Source organism: Corticium candelabrum, chromosome 14, assembly GCF_963422355.1.
Source record: "Corticium candelabrum chromosome 14, ooCorCand1.1, whole genome shotgun sequence".
In the NCBI taxonomy this organism is placed as follows: Eukaryota; Metazoa; Porifera; class Homoscleromorpha; order Homosclerophorida; family Plakinidae; genus Corticium; species Corticium candelabrum.
In genome coordinates, this window is record NC_085098.1 from 3026203 (window position 1) to 3046877 (window position 20675).

Here is a 20675-nt window from a genome sequence, read left to right on the forward strand (position 1 = left end):
TCCAATACACATTTGCTGACAAATATGACGATATACGTTCGTCTGCGACAAATTAAGCAATAGATTGATCTGTTGCTATTTTAATAGAGAGGATGTTGTGGCAGAGTTCCAGGCGTGCCTGGCTCTCCTGGATCACCAGGTCCTGTGGGATCTCCTGGAAGAGATGGTAGAGATGGAAGAGATGGAGCGAGAGGTGAGAAAGGTGGTCGTGGTGAAAGAGGAGAACAAGGAGGTAAAGGGGAGAGTGGAAAGTTAGGTCCTCAAGGGCCAAAAGGAGACACGGGGGAGTGAAAGGAAGCAAGGGTGACTTGGGAGTGAAAGGAGAAAAGGGAGAAGGGATGCAACAATCAAACTGGAAGCAATGTGTGTGGAAGAGAGGCGATGACAAAGACACTGGACTCATTCATGTAACTTTGCATTGATACTTTATAGTCAGATCTAATGCTAATCTGACGTGCACTTGTCTGCATTTGTTCCATCATGTATAGGAATGTCGCTTGAGCAAAATGCATGGAAGCACCGCACTGCACGTGGCCTATGCAGGAAATCTGCGTATCAGCTGTGCCAGATGTTGTTCTCGTTGGTTTTTCACATTTAATGATCGAGAGTGCACAGGACCGATGACAATTGATGCAGTATATTATACTTTGGCAAATAACGACATTCATCGTCACAGACAAATTGAAGGTTACTGTGAGAACATTCCAGCCGGTGACGTCAGAGTTGGTTTCCACATTGGGAAGTGTATCGGTGAAACTTTGGCAAACGGTTACTCTGGATGGAATTCAGTTTCTCGAATAATGATAGCAGAAGTGCTACCAGCTCAAAAGTAACTTTAAATTGGTGACAAACTGTTCGGATGGATTTACAACCGTAATTGTAACTTCACGTATAGATAGTGTGTACTGCATGTTTATCACTATTAGTAGATTTCCATTAGTGTTTTACATTAAATTTTCTATGTGCTATATTACTCTATTTGTCAATATCTGGTACTCTGTAATGGTCCGTCTAATTGAAGGGTGAAATTTTTCCTTCAAAAGTTGTGCGTGTGTATGTGTGTGTATGTGCACGCTCAGTAGTGTACCCGTGACATGAATTAGGTGAGGACAGTGTGGTTGCATGAGTACAAACTTGTGTGCTTGAATCAATGAACTAAGAAATGTTTATTTATTTATACTGAGAATTGATCACTGTTTTCAAAATAGAAAGCAGTGTCCACTGCCTCGTCGACTTTGTAACAGATTACCCAACTGAAGTGATGGCTAAGTTTTCATACAAAGAAATACAGTACATGTTATTACAGTTAAACAGTTTATATTAACAATTAGAACCACAGCAATTTTTGCAAAATCTACAAAGTCAGACAACAATGCTTGTTGCCAACTACAATACCTAGTTTACTGTTGCCTGTACCAGTGTTTGTCCATTTCGTCTTTTACTACACCAAATATTGGAGATAATGATATCTTTTGACTAGCTTGTTGTATTTCTATTATATATTGTCAAATCAGAACCATGAACTGCAGTTTTAATTTGTCTAGTAACATTTGAAGTTTATCAGCTTGGTTACTGACATTACCTGTAACATTATTAAAGCACAGTGCGAAGTAGCCAAGTAGTTGTAGTCGTATTAGTAGCTGTAGCCAAGTGCGAATCTGTACAATGTCAGCCATCTTGAGCCAACTGATTAAATTTCATTTTGTAAAATGTCAACTATAGCATCAGCACACAAAAGGGTGCACCAGCCACATTCCTTGGTAGCTATGTACAGACGCTCCTACGTACACTCACGCTCACAAACACGTACACATCTCCACCACCACCACCACACAACACACTACACAATACTTGAAACCACTATTCTGCCTCGTTCCTAGTAGGAATAGCAGTCAAGCGGTCTAATCAGCCGAAAAAGAAACAACGTAGCTATATAATTCACAGTGCATGGAAACTAGTAGCTCTGCAAATTACCAGTGTTCCAGGCAAACTTAATTCCTGATCCATCACAGTTTAGTATCCAGCCTTTTTCACAAGGACATGCGATCCGGGTAGGTCCGTCATTATTTTAATATGTATTATTTTAATTGCATACTAGAGTTGCAGTAATGTAGCTACACTATTTAAATATTATCATCGACTAATTGCAGCGGCGCAGCCAAAGCAAAAATTGGGGGGAGGTTATTATTAATATAAATTTGTTCAAAATTAACTGTATATGTATATACGTATAGATTTACAAACCCTCATTTCGGTACTGTATAATTATGTACATAAAATCACTCTATTAGACTATAAAAATAGATGAACAACCACGCCCATGACTTTTGGAGTAGTGAACCCCCAAGAATCCCCGTAGCTACGCCCACTGCTACTAGTAGCGCCTCTAGGTAATCTGAATGGATCACTGTCAAGACTTGAAGTTTAACATTTGATCTATCATAGTATTGACTTCTGGATTGCATTCTAGTTAATAACTAGGGCCAATAGCTAGTTTAGCTTGACAAGACGCGTAAACCAGTTCAAGAAAGTGACTGTTTCAACTAGAAACTTGCACATCGGGATGTGCAAAACAAAATGTCTAGGAAAGTCATATTTTGAAATATTGGGCTGCTCTATCGCCGGGTCAGGGCAACTGTTGCTTGTCACTGATTCAGTAGGAATTTGCATGACGATGACCAAGAACACCGTCTTCTCTCTCTCCGTAGCTACTGATTTCTTTTCCTTAGCTAGCGATCCTTACATCTGTAAAATTAAGGCGATCCTATCACAGCAGAATAGTCAATATCATCAAAACGGCGTTGTCAGAAGTCATCTAGACAAACAACGTGACAGTTAATTATACTTACTCACTTTGCTAAACCTACTTTGAAGCAGTTTAAGACAGCGTCTCCACTTGTCCATTTATTCCAGGCTATTAGCTAGGTTCTCTCCGTCATGATCAAACGGCAAGAAGCCATTGAAAATTCTTGCGTTTTTCCCAGTTCTCTGCGGTCGATCTGATAAAAATTACTGGTCTTGCAAAAGCGGTGAGATTTGTGCTCAACAATCCATCCAATAAGTTATCACGGATGCAACGACGCGTACTAACAGTAGCTGGAGCTCTGATGCGCAGCCACAAGGGTAGTCACGTGATTTTTAAGAGACTCCAAGGTGCTTACGTAATGCGCATGCGTTAAAATGCTACTGAGTACTGCAGCAATTACGGTCTTGTCGTTTTCTGTCGCTGTGGTTTCAGTTTCGGGTTGGCCATATAGCTACGTTCACTTCTTCTTCATTTGTTAAGTTGACAGGAATTGGTTGTCTTCAGGTGTGGTGAACTCTGAAACTCAGGCTGAAGCTGTGAATGATTTACTGCAAAGACTCATTCCAGATCATGTTCACAATTTTGTCATATCAGTAAAAAATACAAAGGGTTATGACTCGTTTCAGGCAAGCAAACCATTCTAGAAAATTAATTAATTAAATAGAAACAGTCTAGTTTATTGAGGTCACGTGACAAAGATACATTGATGGTGTCGTGGTCCTGAACTACGAATAAATAGTAGTAGCTATTGCTAATAAGTTCTCTGTTGTTGTTTGACTAGATTTCAAAGAACAAATGGAATTTGTGTGTAGATTTGTAATTTATATTTAAAAATTAGATTCTTTAGCCAGTAGTGCAACAATTGAAAATGACATTCCATTGTAGATTTCAAGTTCTGGTGGCAAGATTTACATCGAGGGTACAACAGGAGTAGCTGCTGCTTGGGGTGTGCAACATTATTTGAAGTATTGGTGTAATGCTGATGTCTCGTGGTCTGGAGATCAACTCAACCTCACTAATCCATTGCCAACAGTAGAAGGCATCGTAAAAGTATCAAGTCCTTATCGGTTTGTAATGGCTTTCGTTTGGTCACAATATTTGCCAAGTTTGAGTTAATTGAAATTGGCAGATATCGTTATTATCAGAACGTCTGTACATCAAGTTACTCGTTTGTTTGGTGGGATTGGACACGGTGGCAACGTGAGATTGACTGGATGGCTCTGAATGGCATAAACTTGCCATTGGCATTTACAGGCCAGGAAGAGATATTGAGACGAGTGAGTGTCGCTGTAGATTTTTGTGTATGTAGTTCACTGTTGTTTAACTAAAGAAAGATTTCTGCAGTAAATATAGTTTGCTCTATGGAGTAGATTTCAGTACGAAAACTTGACTAATGGTACAGTACATTCGGTGAAAGTTTTACTTTGGGTGGCAGTATGGGTATGGCAACATGACAGGTTAATTGTAGCTGCGTTTTGTTATTAGGACTGCCAAACTTGACTGAGTGATATCTTACTTCAATCATACTGTTATACTGTTGTACATTTTATAACACAAAGTCTTAGATGTTGGCAAGCACACGTGTCTGCGTTCAGAATGCTTTGGAATTTTGTAGCTCAGCTAACCTTTAGTTTCTTGCCAAAATGGCTTTGAATGGTGTAGTTTTGTTAGCCAACAAAATGGGTTTGTTTTATTAGGCATCTTGTGTATAGCAACGTTTGTCCAGGATGCAACGGTTGATAGTTGTTAACTCATTTTGTTTGAATTTCTCTAACTGACATCTGGTGTAATATTGATATAAACTTTGTTCATGGTTTAGCCAGTGTCAGAATTTGTCAACATTTAAACAAACGATTGTCATACTTACATAGGTGACATACGGTTTGATAGGACTGATATAGAAGCAGAGTAGGCTCGAGATGGCCGACAATGTCAATCGACGGAAGTCCACTTTAGAAATAAGTTACAGAGTCTCGCGGTGTGGTCTCTAAATATATTTGGTACATACTAAATTTATTAGTTTTGGCTTGTGTTCGTATTGGCATATCTCCAAGAGGTTCACAATGGAGTCAAATAGTTGATGCCTGCTATTGGTGAGGCATATCAGGCCTCTAAGTTCACATGTAGCTCTGTTAGTCATCGGCCGGTAAGAGAAACACTTTAGTCGACAAGATGAAAATGTAGTAGCCCGTTGTAGCCATCGACCTAAGCGTTGTAATGATTACATGAAAATTGGTTTCCAACACTTGCACGAGTGTGGGCACACACACACACACACACACACACACACACACACACACACACACACACACACACACACACACACACACATGGACAGAGTCTGAGACCTACACAGACACAGTTCAAATGATCCACCGACCTGCATCACATTCAGTCAGAATTTGAATTTTGCAAGTTTAATGTTTGACGAGATCAACTTTAAGCTCTCATCTATGCCACTGGCTTGTAGGCGTTGACACATTGTGGTATACCGCCTGCTAAGTCTACCTATATGCCACAAGTTTACTATCTACTAGCCACTGGCGATTAACAATTTGTAATTAGTCGCTGCCTGAAAAATTTAATTTCTATGGCAACTAATTTTGTTGCTACTTAGAGGCATGCATATGTCTAACAAAGCATACAGGCATACGAAAACTACAAAGCTTATTTGACAAGGCTACATTGCTCTGTCTAGTCTGGCAATTGTACACTTGATAACTATTGCATATCCTTACTGTCATTATTGGCTTGCACATCTTGTGTTAGGTGTTTTCTCACTTTAATTTTACATCTGCTGATTTGGCTTCTTTCTTCTCGGGCCCTGCATTTCTTGCTTGGTGATTGTGCATAATTATGCGAACACGCAAAGTGTGTGAAAGTGGTGTCGTGTGTATGTAGGTATCGTATGGGCAATATTCAAGGCTGGGGAGGTCCGCTGCCGGAAGAATGGATGTTTACACAATTACAGCTGCAACATCTAATACTTACTCGCATGAGGTCGTTTGGCATGATGCTCGTTCTTCCTGGTTTTGCCGGTCACGTGCCTTCCTCTATTACTCGGTTGGTACTTTTGATTTGTTTATATAGCTGTTATATGTACTAAGTGGCATTGCTTCAAACTGCAGGTTGTATCCCAATGCATCTGTGCATCAGACGATGACAAAGGGTCGTACATGGGGTCATTTCTCTCATCCCTACTGCTGGTCAGTCGTGGTAATGTTATCCATTCTATGTTAGTGCATACCTTTTGTTTTGTAGCACATATCTTCTTGACCCCACTGACAGTCTATTTCGAGAGATTACTCATGTTTATATGTCAGAGGTGAGGCGTCATCGATCAGACTGGTTTTCATATATTTTATGTGTTTTGCTGTAGTTGATACAAGAGTTTGGTACGGATCACTTTTACAGTGTCGATCTATTCAATGAACTCAGTCCAAAGTCTAATGATACCGAGTACTTACACGATCTCAGTGCTGGTGTCTTTACTGCTATGTCTTATGTAGATCCTGCGACTGTGTGGTATGATATCGTTTAGGTAATGATGGAGTGGAAATTTGGTTGTCATGATGATCTCTGTAGGGTGATGCAAGGTTGGCTCTTTCAGAACGACGAGGAATTCTGGCAACCGCCTCAAACGAAATCGTTATTGCTGGGCGTTCCGATTGGTATGTAACGTCTTGGTCTGCTTAGTTGCAAGGCTTGTAGTGTAATCGGAGTATATATAACAAAACTGGTAAACACATGTTACCATAGTGATTAATTGGTATATTATATAAGATGGATACTCAGATTTTTTGACTTTTGGTGCTGTATGTTGTAGGTCGCTTTTTGATTCTTGACTTGTTTGCGGAAGTTTATCCTCAATGGCAGAGAACTGAATCGTTCTATGGGCAGCCGTTTATTTGGTGCATGCTGCACAATTTTGGAGGCAACCTGGGAATGTATGGCACAGTTGAAAATGTCACTCGGGTGAGAGTCAATCGTACTTGTTTCTGTTGGCTATTTATTTCAACTTTTTGTTACATGAAAAGGGTCCCGTGGAAGCCCTTGATGATTCGAAGGCAACTATCGTTGGTACCGGTTTGACACCCGAGGGTATCGAGCAAAACGACGTTGTATATGAACTGATGAACGAGATGGGTTGGAGGACTCAACCTGTTAATCTTGCATCGTGGTAATGAGTTAGAGTGCTCGTAAAATGTGTTATGATTGTATTACATGTGTGTTGTCAGGATAGTTGGTTACGCACGAAGGCGATATGGTGGAGACAATACTTTGGTGTCCACCGCTTGGTCGTTGCTTTTTCAAAGTATTTACAACAGCACCATTTCACGACAGAACCACTGTCATGCCATTCCTGTTGTGAGACCCGCACTTGACCTTAACCCTCCTGTAAGCAAGCTTTTCCGTTAGGGGGATTTATACTCATATTTACTGTTGTCTACTGTGTGCATACAGATATGGTATAATATTAGCCATGTGTATGAAGCATGGGACTTGATGGTGAGGGCAGCACCGAAATTTGCTGGTATAGGAACATTCAGGTATGCTACTATAGTCATATTGCCTAGTTAATGCCATAAGTAATTGCATTATGACAACTCAGTGACTGCAGAAACAATTGTATTAGTCTGGATTATATCTAAAGTTTTATCAATGCAACTTGCATGTCATACAATGTACCCTACTGCTCCTAATGTTTTTCAAGATTAATTATTTTCGAGACTCCAAAAATAATTTAGAATTTTTTTATTCAAATCCTAGTATTTTAGGTCTTGATGTACAATATTAGTCATTTTTTGATTTAAAATTATTTGTTTATTTATTCTTTCAAAGTGATTCCATTCTCTAAACATTTCTAGTGGGCATCTTGAGCTGCACACTTCCGTCTGGTGGCCATTTTTGACCAAGTTTCATGCAAACAACCAAAAACCAAAAGCCCCGACAACTGACAGTTATTAAGACCAGAATTTGTTTTCTGTTATCTAATTGTTTTTCAAGGCAAATTTTTTGAACGGTGTTGGCTGCTTTGAAAACGATATTCAAGGCTTCAGGTGTAGAAATTTTGCTGTGGGTGCTTGTCTAATTTTTAAGATTGGATTACTGCCAACTGTTTGCATTTGTTTACATTTGGATGTTTGTTTGGTTTCCTTGGCGATAAACTGTGATTACATGTTGTTTCTGTCATGTTCGTCTCATGAATTTGGCTTTTAAAACACTTTTATGTCTGTTTTTTTATTATAAAAATTCATATATACATGAGCAGAACATGTGCATTTTTATAAAAAAGACACTGAAGTGTCTAGATGCCAAAAGAAAGACATACGTATGTAAGTTTCATTACTGCATCTTAGTGTGTGTGTGTGTGTGTGTGTGTGTGTGTGTGTGTGCACGCGCATTGTGCAATGCAGTAATGAGATCGAAATATGTATGTTTGTGGCAATTGTTATGGGGCTACCTTAAAGCATGGTAGCGTGGTGCAGCACCACCTGAGCAACGGTAGCCTGCCTTTCACATGTTTTCTACTCAGGGTACTGTACACTGTACGTGTACGGTACTTACATGACATGATGTATACAGCAAGCAGATGGCGTTAGTGTATGCTTGCGCAATTGAAATTGAACAAGGAAGATGTCTCACATTGATGAAACTGACAGCCATTTTGACTTTGTTCTTTCCCTACTTGGGGCAAATGGCTTCAGTAATACATAATTTGACCTACAGTTTAGAATCTTAATGTAAAGGTCTGGGTATTCGAGAGCACACAGCAGTACGCTGTAAGGGGCATGTCTTACAATTATACCATCCTGCCTCGCTAATCCTAGGGAGAACCCTGAATTGTAAGACATTGGACATAAACTTGATCTCACACCACACAGTTATGAACACTAACACATAGTTAGTTGGGTAAATATTATATTTTACGCATAATGTCTACACTAAAATTCAGATTTTCTTATCACTTAATTTGTGACACAGTGCTTATCTTAAATAGAAGAATTTTATACCAACAGAAATTGTTGTACTTCTCTTTATTGTTTTATGTTGATAATTTTCTCAAGGTACGATCTTGTGGATTTGACACGACAGGCACTTCAGGATTTCTCGATTCCGATCTACAAGCAGCTGGTGAACGAATATAACAACAAAAGTGCAACCGGTGTAAGGTCGGTCGATGCCTTAATTTATTTATCTTATTACACCATTCATGTTTTAAATTATATTTTGTAGTCATTTTATTTATCAGCTCTGACATTCTTGTTGCTGTGATTTTTGCTTAGAAATGCTGGCAATGTGCTGTTGGAGTTGCTGAGAGATATGGATCGTGTTCTACTGACAGACAAACACTTTTTGTTGGGTAGATGGTTAAACAGTGCAAAAGCTCGTGCAGTAAACCATCAGGTGGGATGAATTCGTTCAAGATTCCGGACATTTATTTATATGCTCGATGTTCATTGCCAGGAAACGGTTCTCTACGAAGTCAATGCTCGTAACCAGATTACACTTTGGGGTCCACACGGAGAGGTTACTATACATACAAGTTATATTGTCGACTTTTGTGATGTTTGGTGTATTAGCTTCACGATTATGCTAACAAAATGTGGGCTGGCTTGGTCAGTGAGTAAGTGACCCTGAATTTCCTGTACAGCTGTCGTCATGATATTCTTGTACTTGTTAGTTACTATACCCAGAGATGGGCTGCATTTGTTGATCAGCTGGAAGTCGCTCTTACACAGGTATGCAACTATTGCTCTAGCTGTTGGTTAGTAGTAGCCTCGACACTACACTTGTGTAGGCCTTTCTTTGCTTTCTATGGTCCATAGCAATGGGTTGTATCACGTGACCTTGTCCCAGACCTCGCTTAGAAGGACCTCTGGAAGTAAAGAAAGGCCTAGTGTCGAGGCTAGGTTAGCAGGTGGTTTCATTAAATGGGTCTGATTGTAGAATCAAGCATTCAATGCTACCAAATTTGAATCGTTGGATGTCGCCTTTGGATTGAAGTGGACCACAGCAACGAATAGTTATCCTTACAGAGCACAAGGTAAACAATCATAGTGGAATGAATATTGGTGTGCATGCATACATGGTACTGTACGTGAGCAACTATGCGCCAGCTTTGGGATCTGAAAGACAATTTGCGTAGGAGTACCTGCATATCGTCGCATTGCAGGTCGATAGATTGACTGTGTTGCTGCACGTCAAGCGAGTAGAAATCGAAGACTCATGCTTTGCGATTCTTGTTTAGGTGATACGGTATCTGTTGTGCAAGAGCTCCACAAGAAATATCGACCACATTTGTATGGCAACTGAATAGCCATGAAATTGAGCCAGCGGGTCTCAAATATCCATGCACTTTCATACCACATGTTTCGAAGTTGAAACTGGGTACTGAGTAATCGAGATATTAAGAATTAATATTGCCTCAGTTCATGTTTATTTGACAGTCAGTCTGGACTTAGTACGAAAAATCAACAAGAAATAAATTGGAACACTTGAATCGATAAATGGTGATTTGACTTTGGGTATTTGTAGAGCCATTATGTTAGGATGCATTGACAATCATCAATGCACCACCAAGAGAGCAGCGAACTGGTGAGAACACTCGGATGTTACTGCTTTCTGTTCGCTTCGAGCAAAGATGGCAGCCTTCTCTAGTCCCCCCAAGTAATTAATTAGTAATGTGAATTGGTGGGATGGTAAAGAGCCACAGTGTACAAAGAATCTATCATTATTATGTGTACATGCCATGATGGCACTAGACAAGTGCTATTGTCAACGAACACTACACAATAAAATTTTGCCAGCACAACGACAAAAATAGATAAAGCTATCAGCAACAATGCTTTCAAACTCATGGAAATGGTACGGTATTGAATGTGAGTTTGAAGTAAGGTGCCTTCATCGGAAGAAACCAGTACTGTTCGTTGTACCAGAAATAAAACTTATCTTCAACAAATATCTGGAGGGCAGCATCTATGATGTGTTCTATCCAATGAATAATCGACTGGTGTGTCTGGAAGTCGGCATAGAACTTCATCATGTCAGCAGCCAGAGTGGCATTTCCGTTCGGTCCGAATATTTCACTCGCGTTTCCGAGTAAAACCGGAGTGTCACTGTACAGAGTCATCTTGGTGTAATTGACTGATCGAGAATGGTTGAATTCGGCACCGAGTTTGGCCATCTCCTCGATAGCGTGGATCACAAATGTCGTGCAGTCCCATGATGCCCAGTACAGTGTTCCATTGTCAGGCTGACTGGCCACGTGAAATGTGATATAGTAGATTGCCGTCTCGTTGTCCCATTTCAAGTAGCTTGCAAACTTGTTGAACACAGCTCCGGTCATTTCTCCTATCAACATGAGAGTTCCGTTTGCCGTCCAGTGAACATCATCAATTCCATCGTACAAACACGTCGCTCCTTGATTGCACCAGAGAGGATACGAATCATTTTCGAGAATGTGAGGGAATGTGCAATTGAACAGTTCAAACAGCTCGTACCACTCCAAAGTGTAGTTAAGACCAGTTTTTCTACTTCGAAAACCGAGAGCATCATGGTAGATATTCTATATCGAAAATCACATAGTCAGTGGACACAAAAGTGATTTCCGTTCGGTGGATGACACTTGTTATTAAACATTATTTTGTTAATATACATGAACAGATGAATATACGATACTTGAACACGAGTTATTTTGACTAAAGAGGTGTGCAGCCAGCAGGCCTGAGCTTGTACTGCTGCATGCCTCACACCAACTGATCACTTACTATAGCAACGGCCACAACAGACAAATGTACTATAAAGCTCTAAACACTAAACAAATACCATGGTAATAATGGCAGCATTGATTAACATGCAGCTACACATGTATTTGGGAAAGCTTTGTTGTAAGATCATCTGTTACTCCAGAATCAATTTTGTCCCAATGTCTAATTTAGTTGAAGGACTGGATCACCAATGCCCTTAATTGCCAGGTTTCTAACCAAATATGATGAGCCTGAAAGATAGGAGTAGCAGTCATAGTACTAATATCACAACAAAGGGATGACCTCATCTTGTCTCCCCACTTTCCTTTATTCGTAATCTTTTTAGCAGGAAACCCAACTGGTGAGATCATTGTCTTCAGATACCAAGACTATCTTATACTGTAACTAATGTTTCGGGATTAAATTTCCTTTTAATACCAGACATGCAGAAAAATATGATGTTTAGTATGCACAACTGAAATTAATTAATTAATTAATTAATGTCTTAGCAAAGCCAGTCTCCCACGTTGCAAGAAATGTCAAACTCTTGAGTACTACCAATTCTGAAACCACAGAAATGGGATAAACTACTAAAAGTTTTATGAATTTGAAGACCTCAAGATCATAAAAATACCTTTTTGATTACTCGTGCAGGCTATCAACAGAAAACATGCTCTAGATAAAACATTTGTGTAGCAAGTAAAGATTTTTCACTACGTAGGACAAAAGGTCTATGTGCTACCATCAGAGTGATGTATTTCTTTCACATAATGATCAGACTGCCAAAGCAAATGACAGGTGCAGGTGTATGGTGTGATGTTAAAATAATATAATTTACACCAGTGATAGCAATGAGGGCATCATGCCGCATGTGCTATATAAATTGTTGGCCATTGGTTGTACATTTGGTCAGTCGTTGGTCTTCAGTGGTATTACTACATAACACTAAAGCATGCGCACCTCAGGTTAATAAAAGTACTGGGAATGCTGATATATGTGCACAATTAAATGAGCATGACTTTATTGGGTTCAAAGTTCAGTAAGACAACCAACCACATGGGGCAGATTACTATATGCTTTCTACTCTACTGCACACGCACACTGAGAAATCACACCTAACTCATTTATCTTGCATATCAACAAGCCAAAATTTAAGAAAACACTTTTTACCCATAGCAGCCCTTTTTGTTGTTGTCATTAAAATCCACAGTGCAAGTAGATACAGTGGTAATCAACAGACACACAAACAAAAACATACAGCCACACAGGTAGACTGCTGTATGCCTCCACTGTGCATGTATAATCAAGACATCAGAAGGAAGTCTTACAACCAGACAAAACAGATTATATGTCATCAATTATGTAACACTTGAAATGTCATGTCCCAGCTATGTTACTGAAACATCTTCCCCAACACAGCAACCGCTTTCGGCAAGCACATAGGTAGCAATGGTAGTGGGTTGCACACAAGCCCCTCTGACCTAGGCTCAAGTGTCCAGGGGATCTTTCTCCTCTTGGGGAGAGACGACAGGCTGAACACTCGAGCCTACTCTGACCAGGGTGTGTATGTGTGTGTGCCCATTTTCAGTCAAACTACATGTTGACAGACGCCTAAGAGTTCAAGCTGGCTACAAGATTGTTGGGAGTGACGCCAAAATAAAGACTGTACATGGCAGGGACGGCTATTAATCCAAGCGAAACTACCTCAAGACCCTAATTGCAGCTGTCAATTAACTAAAATGTTAGAGTCAATGTAGGTTAATAAATAAATAAATAAATAAATAAATAAATAAATAAATAAATAAATAGTGTCCTAATCATCTACACAACGTTGCGAAATTAATGCATTTTAGATAACTTACGAAATGAGCCATTAAGTCTCCTGTGACAAACTCCCACACCGGGGCTTGCAAAGAGTAGATGTCAATCACATCGTCGTCGTGCATTGTAGGAATCGTTCCGTTTGGGTCCCCAGTCGGACAGAAAGGGTACAGTGCCTTGCAATAACTATTAGAGGGCGGTCGGCTCTTCACCCGTTCGTATTCAATCGGAAATTGCAACGACGTTGTAACAGGAAGCAGAAGAAGAAACGAGAGAACGAAGGTCACGGCCATGTTCTTAGAAGAGCCCGGATGTAGTGCTGTGTGAAATGCTTTCTCAAATTTTACGTAAGTTACTGTATTATTACTAAAATACTTTTAACCTTATGGAATATAAGAATTTTTTTAGCTCAAGAGGGCAGCAAACAGTAGTCTGTGCCTGTGTGTTTGTGTGTGTGTGTGTGTGTGTGTGTGTGTGTGTGTGTGTGTGTGTGTGTGTGTGTGTGTGTGTGTGTGTGTGTGTGTGTGTGTGTTTTGCCTCGATTTTTAGACCTTACTAGAGCGCGGCCCGTTCGTCGGACATCATCATATTCCGGACGCGTGTTTTCAGATCTGTTTTTAAACGCAGTCCCTACCACATTATAAATTTAGATATCCAAGTTGTAATTAAGCACACCAAAAAAGAGCATTTTACCTCTTGTCTGCTTAGAGTGAGATTGAAAACTGTTCGGAGCCTTGCACATCCCGTTTATCGGACAAAAAACGCCTCGTTCACTGGATAGTGTTAGATCGCACACACGCATCCTTCAGCCTAGTTACTTATATATCGCGTTGCTACCCTGCATGTCAGCCAAGATCTGTATGCGTTACAGTCAGTCAAACGACCGTGGTTACGGCCCCAATCGTCCTGCCTTCTCAGCAACAGCTCTAGACTTTAAATGACTGCAGTTACCTAAATTGAGATATCTGAAACGCCGCAGAACGCAGAGCGCTCGCCTAGAGTGCTAGACGGCAATACCGTGTCATTGCTCCCACAACCACGCCCGCACTAGTACGTCTAGAAGCTTTCGCTTGAACGAACTAGCCGTTCAACAAAGAAGGCGACAACCGAAACCGATGAGAGGACACGACTGAAGTGTTAATTAAAACGCTTACAATTATCGCAAAGAAAGTCGCTGCGTAGCGTTGACAAGGATCGAGTTGACGTAATGTAATTCAACTTTACCTAGGAGAACCAGGGGTACAGGTTCTAGCTGTTCTGATAGTAAACAAAGTTCCTGCGTTCAGTACAGCTGGTTGTACCAACGATGATGTGCTGCAGCACGCACGTCGTAACTGTGCAAGGTCAGGCAATGGTAGATATCAAACTGACATAGAAACACCTGCACACGTGCTATTCAAAGCCAAATAACAATTTAGGAGTCTTGAAAGGAAAGCATGGGCTGTTCGTGTGCGAGTTGGGAGAGCGTGCTCACCGCAAAGTTCGAGCGTAGACGACGTGAATCGTCTGGTAGCTACATCCGTGTGAAGCAAGCCTGTGCAGTTGTGCTGCAAGACACTCAGAAGTTGAAATTCTTACGCTGGGAAGACTAGACATTACCGGAGGGCTAGTAGATGCCAACAGAGTGAGCTTGTCAGCAGAGAACATTTAGAGATTTCCGTTAATTAGTAACGATTGCTGAGTCAAATATAGGTCAAACAAATTAGGGGCAGTACGATATTTCCTTCCAACTCCTCTCATGACATTATTACCCGCAGGCTGCTGCTGTAAAGAAAAAAACCCAGTGTCTGACGAAGGGGGCGTTACCTCGACTCAAATGAGCATGTATCTCTTCTGGAGACTGCAAACGGAGACAGTGATAGTGTTGTTGTGTTAGCTAGTCACCAATAAACCTATCTCAGGTGCGAAGTTGCAGAATCGCCTTTGCGTTTCCATGGAGGAGGTCGTGTCCGACGAATGATGGTTGTGTTCGATGAACGGGGTCGCAGAGAAGGATATCGATCATGTTTACCGTCCTAGCATAACCGTTCCAAGCCTTTGGAAACCCCGCGTCTGGAATCACAGTATTTACTAATCCTTCTTACTCTGGGCTTCAGCAAAGCTCAGTCTTACTTCGTTTACTTCTTGCACGGCTGTCCGATGATTGATGGTGTCTGATAACAGGGGTGGCGCTCTACAAGGTAGTATACTGCTCATGTATGTATCTACAATGTCTCATGAAACGTCCGTGATTGGTGTGAAAGGGGTTATCATTCCAAAGCAGCTCCTTCATTCCAAGGCTGCTCTATCGGCCGTCTGCATCACGTTTCAAGTACACAAAGCGGTGGCGGTCGTCAAGAACAGTCAACCCCGGCTAACAACCCCTTGGTTTGAATAGTGGCCATGCTCATTTCTTCACTACGTATATACGAAGCCGTTCTCTGCCACATTTACTTAACTGTCTTCCGCATGAAAAGCAGGCTGTGAAAAATATCTGGTGTGTCATGTCATTACATCAAGCTGCAGACTTCGCCCGAAATCTATACTATTGTGATCATACATATAGATTGCTGCAATGCTGATGCAACAATTTGTTTGCATGAGCCATCAACACGACTTGTACAAATTTGGTAAGGATAGTGGTTAGGTCGAACCTCTGGAACTCTCTGAAACTATAATTATAGATGTGGCAATGTAATGATATCTCAAGGAACACGGTGTCGCGGGACTACATCGTGGCCGGGTTACATGTACATTCGCCCACACCTACCATCCGCTTCCTGCCAATTGTCAACAACTCCATAGTTGGACTTTCCTACATTAGCGTGCTGTTATCATTACGTCATTTCCTAGTGGAGCCACGGGTATATAAGCACACTTGAATTGGATTGTAGTCAGTCAAGAGAGCCAGCGAGAGTAAACGAGACGATGAAACATCAGTGTATCAGCTCAACAATTTTGGTCTCTTTGCTGCTCCTAATAGCAGTTACATCAAGTGCAGAAACTTCAGATAACGTAAGAAAGATGGACCATTTAGTTATAAGACGTTTGATTAATTAATAAGTTATATGTCAGTACGTTGCATTAACATTCCATCCATGAATTGAGCAGTTCGCTGAAAAATATGACATTAATGAATCCGTAAATCGTGATTAATTAATTAAGCAATTATTTGATATCTATAGCTGCTCTTTTAATAGAAGGGATGTTGTGGTGGAGTCCCAGGCGTGCCTGGCTCTCCTGGAAGAGATGGTAGAGATGGAAGAGATGGAACAATTGGTGAGAAAGGTGGTCGTGGTGAAAGAGGAGAACAAGGAGTAAAAGGGGAGAGTGGAAAATTAGGTCCACATGGGCTAAAAGGAGATGGGGGAGTGAAAGGAATCAAGGGCGACTTGGGAGTGAAGGGAGAAAAGGGAGAAGTGACTCAGCAATCAAACTGGAAGCAATGTGTGTGGAAGAGAGACGATAGCAAAGACACCGGACTCATTCAAGTAACTTTGCATGCATGCCTATACTGCAGGAGTAATGCTACTTGAATTGTTTGCGTTTGTTCCGTCATTTAGGAATGTCGCTTTAGTAAAAAGCATGGGAATACCGCACTGCACGTGGCCTATGCAGGAAATTTGCGTATCGATTGTGCCAGATGTTGTTCTCGTTGGTTCTTTACATTTAACGATCGAGAGTGCACTGGACCCATGACAATTGACGCAGTATATTATACTCGTGCAAATAATGAAATTCTTCGTCACAGACAAATTGAAGGTTACTGTGAGAACATTCCAGAAGGTGACGTCAGAATTGGTTTCCACATTGGCAAATGTAACGGTCAGACTTTGGCGGATGGTTATACTGGATGGAACTCCGTATCTCGAATCATGATAGCAGAGATGCCACCAGCTCAACAATAAAATCAAATTGTTGTCCTTAAGACTGTGTGTGATAGATTTGCAAAGTAATTGTAATAAGCTTTAGTTATATAGTGTTTAGTGCTATTGTTTACTGCAGATGCGGCTTGAACTTTACCTGTAGACACTCGTAATATGAATTAGGTAACTATAACAGTGTAGTGAAGTAACATAAAATAAACTACAAAATTGCAGCTTTATACCGATGTGTGTACACTGTACTTGCTAAAATACATGCAATATTTCAAAAATGTAAGATAGTTTATCGGTCTGCTCTTCACCAGTTCGTATTCAATCGGAAATTGCAACGACATTGTAACAGGAAGCAAAAGAAAGAACGAGAGAGCAAAAGTCTGTTCCATTTGTGCTAGAAAAGCCCGGATGTGGTACCAGGATATCAACGTGCCAAATTAGTATTGATACGTATGTGCATGTAAATTTCTTATCTAGTAAATATTCTTTAATTCAAATTTATGACAGAACTCACGGGCTCTACCGTACCTAGAACTAGTTATGCGCAGCAAGACTGCTCCCGTCTCTGTTTGGCGGATTAATTAATTAACCGGTTGAATTCGTCGCATCGGTCTTTACACGGTCTGTGTCACTTTTGATCATTCAAACTTTTGCATTTTCAATGATATATATAATCGTAAGTGTTTAGAATGTTTTCATTTAGTACAATAATTAATGAATTCAAAATTCAATAACTAATAATTACTTTTAATTATTAATTATTACAATTAATAATTAATTAATACAATTAATAATTAATTAATGCAATTAATAATAATTAATGCAATTAATAATAATTAATACAATTAAATAATCGCATACTTGAACAGTTACTACATAGCTGTAATTTTTAAATTAATAAATTGGTGATTGAGTGACATAAAGATGAAATACTTCATGTGTATACTTCTGAAATCTAGACATGAAGTATTCAATCTTTATGTCACTCGATCACCCTTTTATTAATTAACTAGATACATACCCGTCCTTCGTACGAGCAAAGTACTGTAGTATTATGATGGAAGACTCAGTTTGAGCGTGTGTATCCCAGGTCGAACTTCTTACGCACCTTCTTGCAATTTCTTAAACCAACTCAAGATCTTATAAGATCGTGTGCAATTACTTACAATTAAGTTGGTGGCAATTCTAAGAACTTGTGTGTTCACTAATTGGCACATGTACAATATTTTAAGAACTTGCATTTATTCTTTTCAAGATCTTCGAAGATCTTAATTAATCATCATATAGCTATGAAGTATATACCCATGCACTTGCAATTTCTACTACATAGTCAAATGTTAATCCTCGTCACTTGAAGAACACAAAGACTTCTGGGTGAGATCTCTTCTTTCGAACAACTCTCTTTTCAATTTCTGTCTTCTTGAGCTCGCAGCATCCCGGCACTTCTGATTAAGTGACTGCTGAATTGCATTCATAGAATCTTTTAAAAATGATTGACTATATTTCTTGGTCAAACATTATAAAAACCAACCATAAGTTACATCATAGATCAACATCACATGTCCGTACAAATGCATTCATTCCTATAGGTACATTGGCCTGGAAATACCCTGCTCAATTAATGACCAAACAGCATGTCAAAATAATCACTGTTAGTTGTCATCCCTGGGCAACTGAATGCCAAAATTTCAGTTGCCTCTGGTTGACAACAAACTGTATCAAAACATACATACAGGTATGTCAGATCTCAATTAACATCATACACTAGCTGGGTGTGTAAATGTGTAACAAAAGAACGCTGTACCTAGATCATTCTTAGATTTCAGCACTCTAAGTGGTGACTCCTTTAGTAGCCATGGCGACTAACCACAAATTGGCTTGGGTGCATACGGAATATGACAGATGCAAAGCTGTTGAGATAATCAACCACATGGAACACGTCTGGGTAGACTTCACACAAGAAGACATCTTGCATGCAAAGGAGAACAAATTTCTGTGGTTGTGCTATATATATATATATATATATATATATATATATATATATATATATATATATATTAAGAAGCAGTAGCATTAATTTGACAAAAAATGAGTAGAGATTCGGACCCATAGACATGTTTAGCCCTGGCCACAAAATCTTGTGGTACAAATAAGAGCTACTTGCAGTAAGTAACTGTTCTAAGAGATAGTACTGGCATGTACGTTTAGAGATCAAAGTCTAAGCAGCTCATTTCATATAGGAATTTGCACTTGATCATTCATACTCTTGTCATGCATACCAGTAAGACTTCAATTTGGTGTGATTAACCTTGGTAGCATGTAACATATACTAAACAATCTTACGACAGTACGTGAGTTCTTTGTTCTAAAGAAGTAATGTGTAGACTTGAAGGTTGCATAAATCCACAGTTAATTAAGAATATGCTGACTAAAAAATATATCTGCTTAGGCTCATGTGTAAACTTGATCATATCAGACTGTTTATGCAACATCCAAGCATATGTACATGCACAAGTATACACGACAAAGCAACTAGCAGGTACAGACCAAAGTGCCTGTGACAGCAGCACTAGAGGCTAGATAACAATTAGCCTATCACACACAACTCAGAAAGTCAATACATGTTTTTGAGTTGACCAAGCAAAATGTAAAACAAATAATAAATGGTAACATCATTATTAACAAGTAAGTCCCCTATTTGGTGCATGTCTGTTTCTCATCACTCAGGCTCTCTCCAACTGCCATGGGCAGGCGGGCGGGGGGGGGGGGGGCAGGCGAGCCATTACCATATATCCATTATGTACACTTGACATGACACTGAAATTCAGCAAGCACAACTGTTCAAGGAACACAACAGACCAGCAGTAGCCTAAAGTGGTATGTACAAGACTGAATGTCTGATTTGGGGGATCCACACCAATATACGGTGTAGTTAAAAATCCTATAAAAAATTGAACAGGGAAGAAGTCGACACGTACAATCAGCATGTGCTCTGGCTGTATTGCATATGCACACTTTATGATGGATGGAGTAAAGGTGAAATCAGTGCGACCTGTCATTCGGATGCGGGTGGATGATGAGAAACAGATATGCAACAAATAGGGGCTAACATACAAATGATCTGTGTATACACAGAAACAGGTTTGCAGACAATTAGTGCTTGTAACTTACTCATTCATTATCAATTCCCGTCTTGATGGAGACAAGAGAGGCTTCTCAGTCGTTGACTTTGGCTTTGAAAAACGTTTCTTGTAAAAACTACCATCCATCATCTCCTTCTCTGTGAACAAGATCTCCATGATCTTTCTAGCAAATTTCTGAGGAGACGATGGAGGGCAGTCAATGTCGACCAAGTTGATCCCATTGTACATGACCTGACAAGAAATCAGTGTTGATAATTATATTGGTATAGAAAAAAACATGCAACAATGTACAACTCAC

General features: G+C 40.0%; 3 protein-coding genes across 3 annotated transcripts; 2 read left to right on the top strand and 1 right to left on the bottom strand.

Annotated features, from left to right (window-relative positions):
- Nucleotides 1-3180: 3180 nt before the first annotated feature.
- Nucleotides 3181-10452, top strand: LOC134190278 (alpha-N-acetylglucosaminidase-like). The gene is made up of 21 exons (XM_062658732.1): nt 3181-3244; nt 3311-3432; nt 3692-3873; nt 3936-4083; nt 5576-5646; nt 5708-5869; nt 5935-6012; nt 6068-6131; nt 6186-6331; nt 6392-6477; nt 6633-6781; nt 6844-6986; nt 7045-7204; nt 7271-7356; nt 8875-8979; nt 9094-9214; nt 9275-9337; nt 9391-9434; nt 9492-9549; nt 9758-9854; nt 10059-10452. The coding sequence occupies exons 1-21, from the start codon at nt 3181-3183 to the stop codon at nt 10121-10123; spliced, it is 2214 nt and encodes a 737-aa protein (XP_062514716.1). The 3' UTR covers nt 10124-10452.
- Nucleotides 10453-10524: 72 nt separating this feature from the next.
- On the bottom strand, nt 10525-13670 carry LOC134190050 (ceroid-lipofuscinosis neuronal protein 5-like). The gene is made up of 2 exons (XM_062658465.1): nt 13419-13670; nt 10525-11375 (listed from the first exon to the last, which is right to left on the bottom strand). The coding sequence occupies exons 1-2, from the start codon at nt 13668-13670 to the stop codon at nt 10665-10667; spliced, it is 963 nt and encodes a 320-aa protein (XP_062514449.1). The 3' UTR covers nt 10525-10664.
- A 1916-nt stretch (nt 13671-15586) lies between these two features.
- LOC134190279 (collagen triple helix repeat-containing protein 1-like) lies at nt 15587-17264 on the top strand. Its single transcript, XM_062658733.1, has 3 exons — nt 15587-15688; nt 16557-16847; nt 16920-17264. The coding sequence occupies exons 1-3, from the start codon at nt 15587-15589 to the stop codon at nt 17262-17264; spliced, it is 738 nt and encodes a 245-aa protein (XP_062514717.1).
- Nucleotides 17265-20675: the final 3411 nt, after the last annotated feature.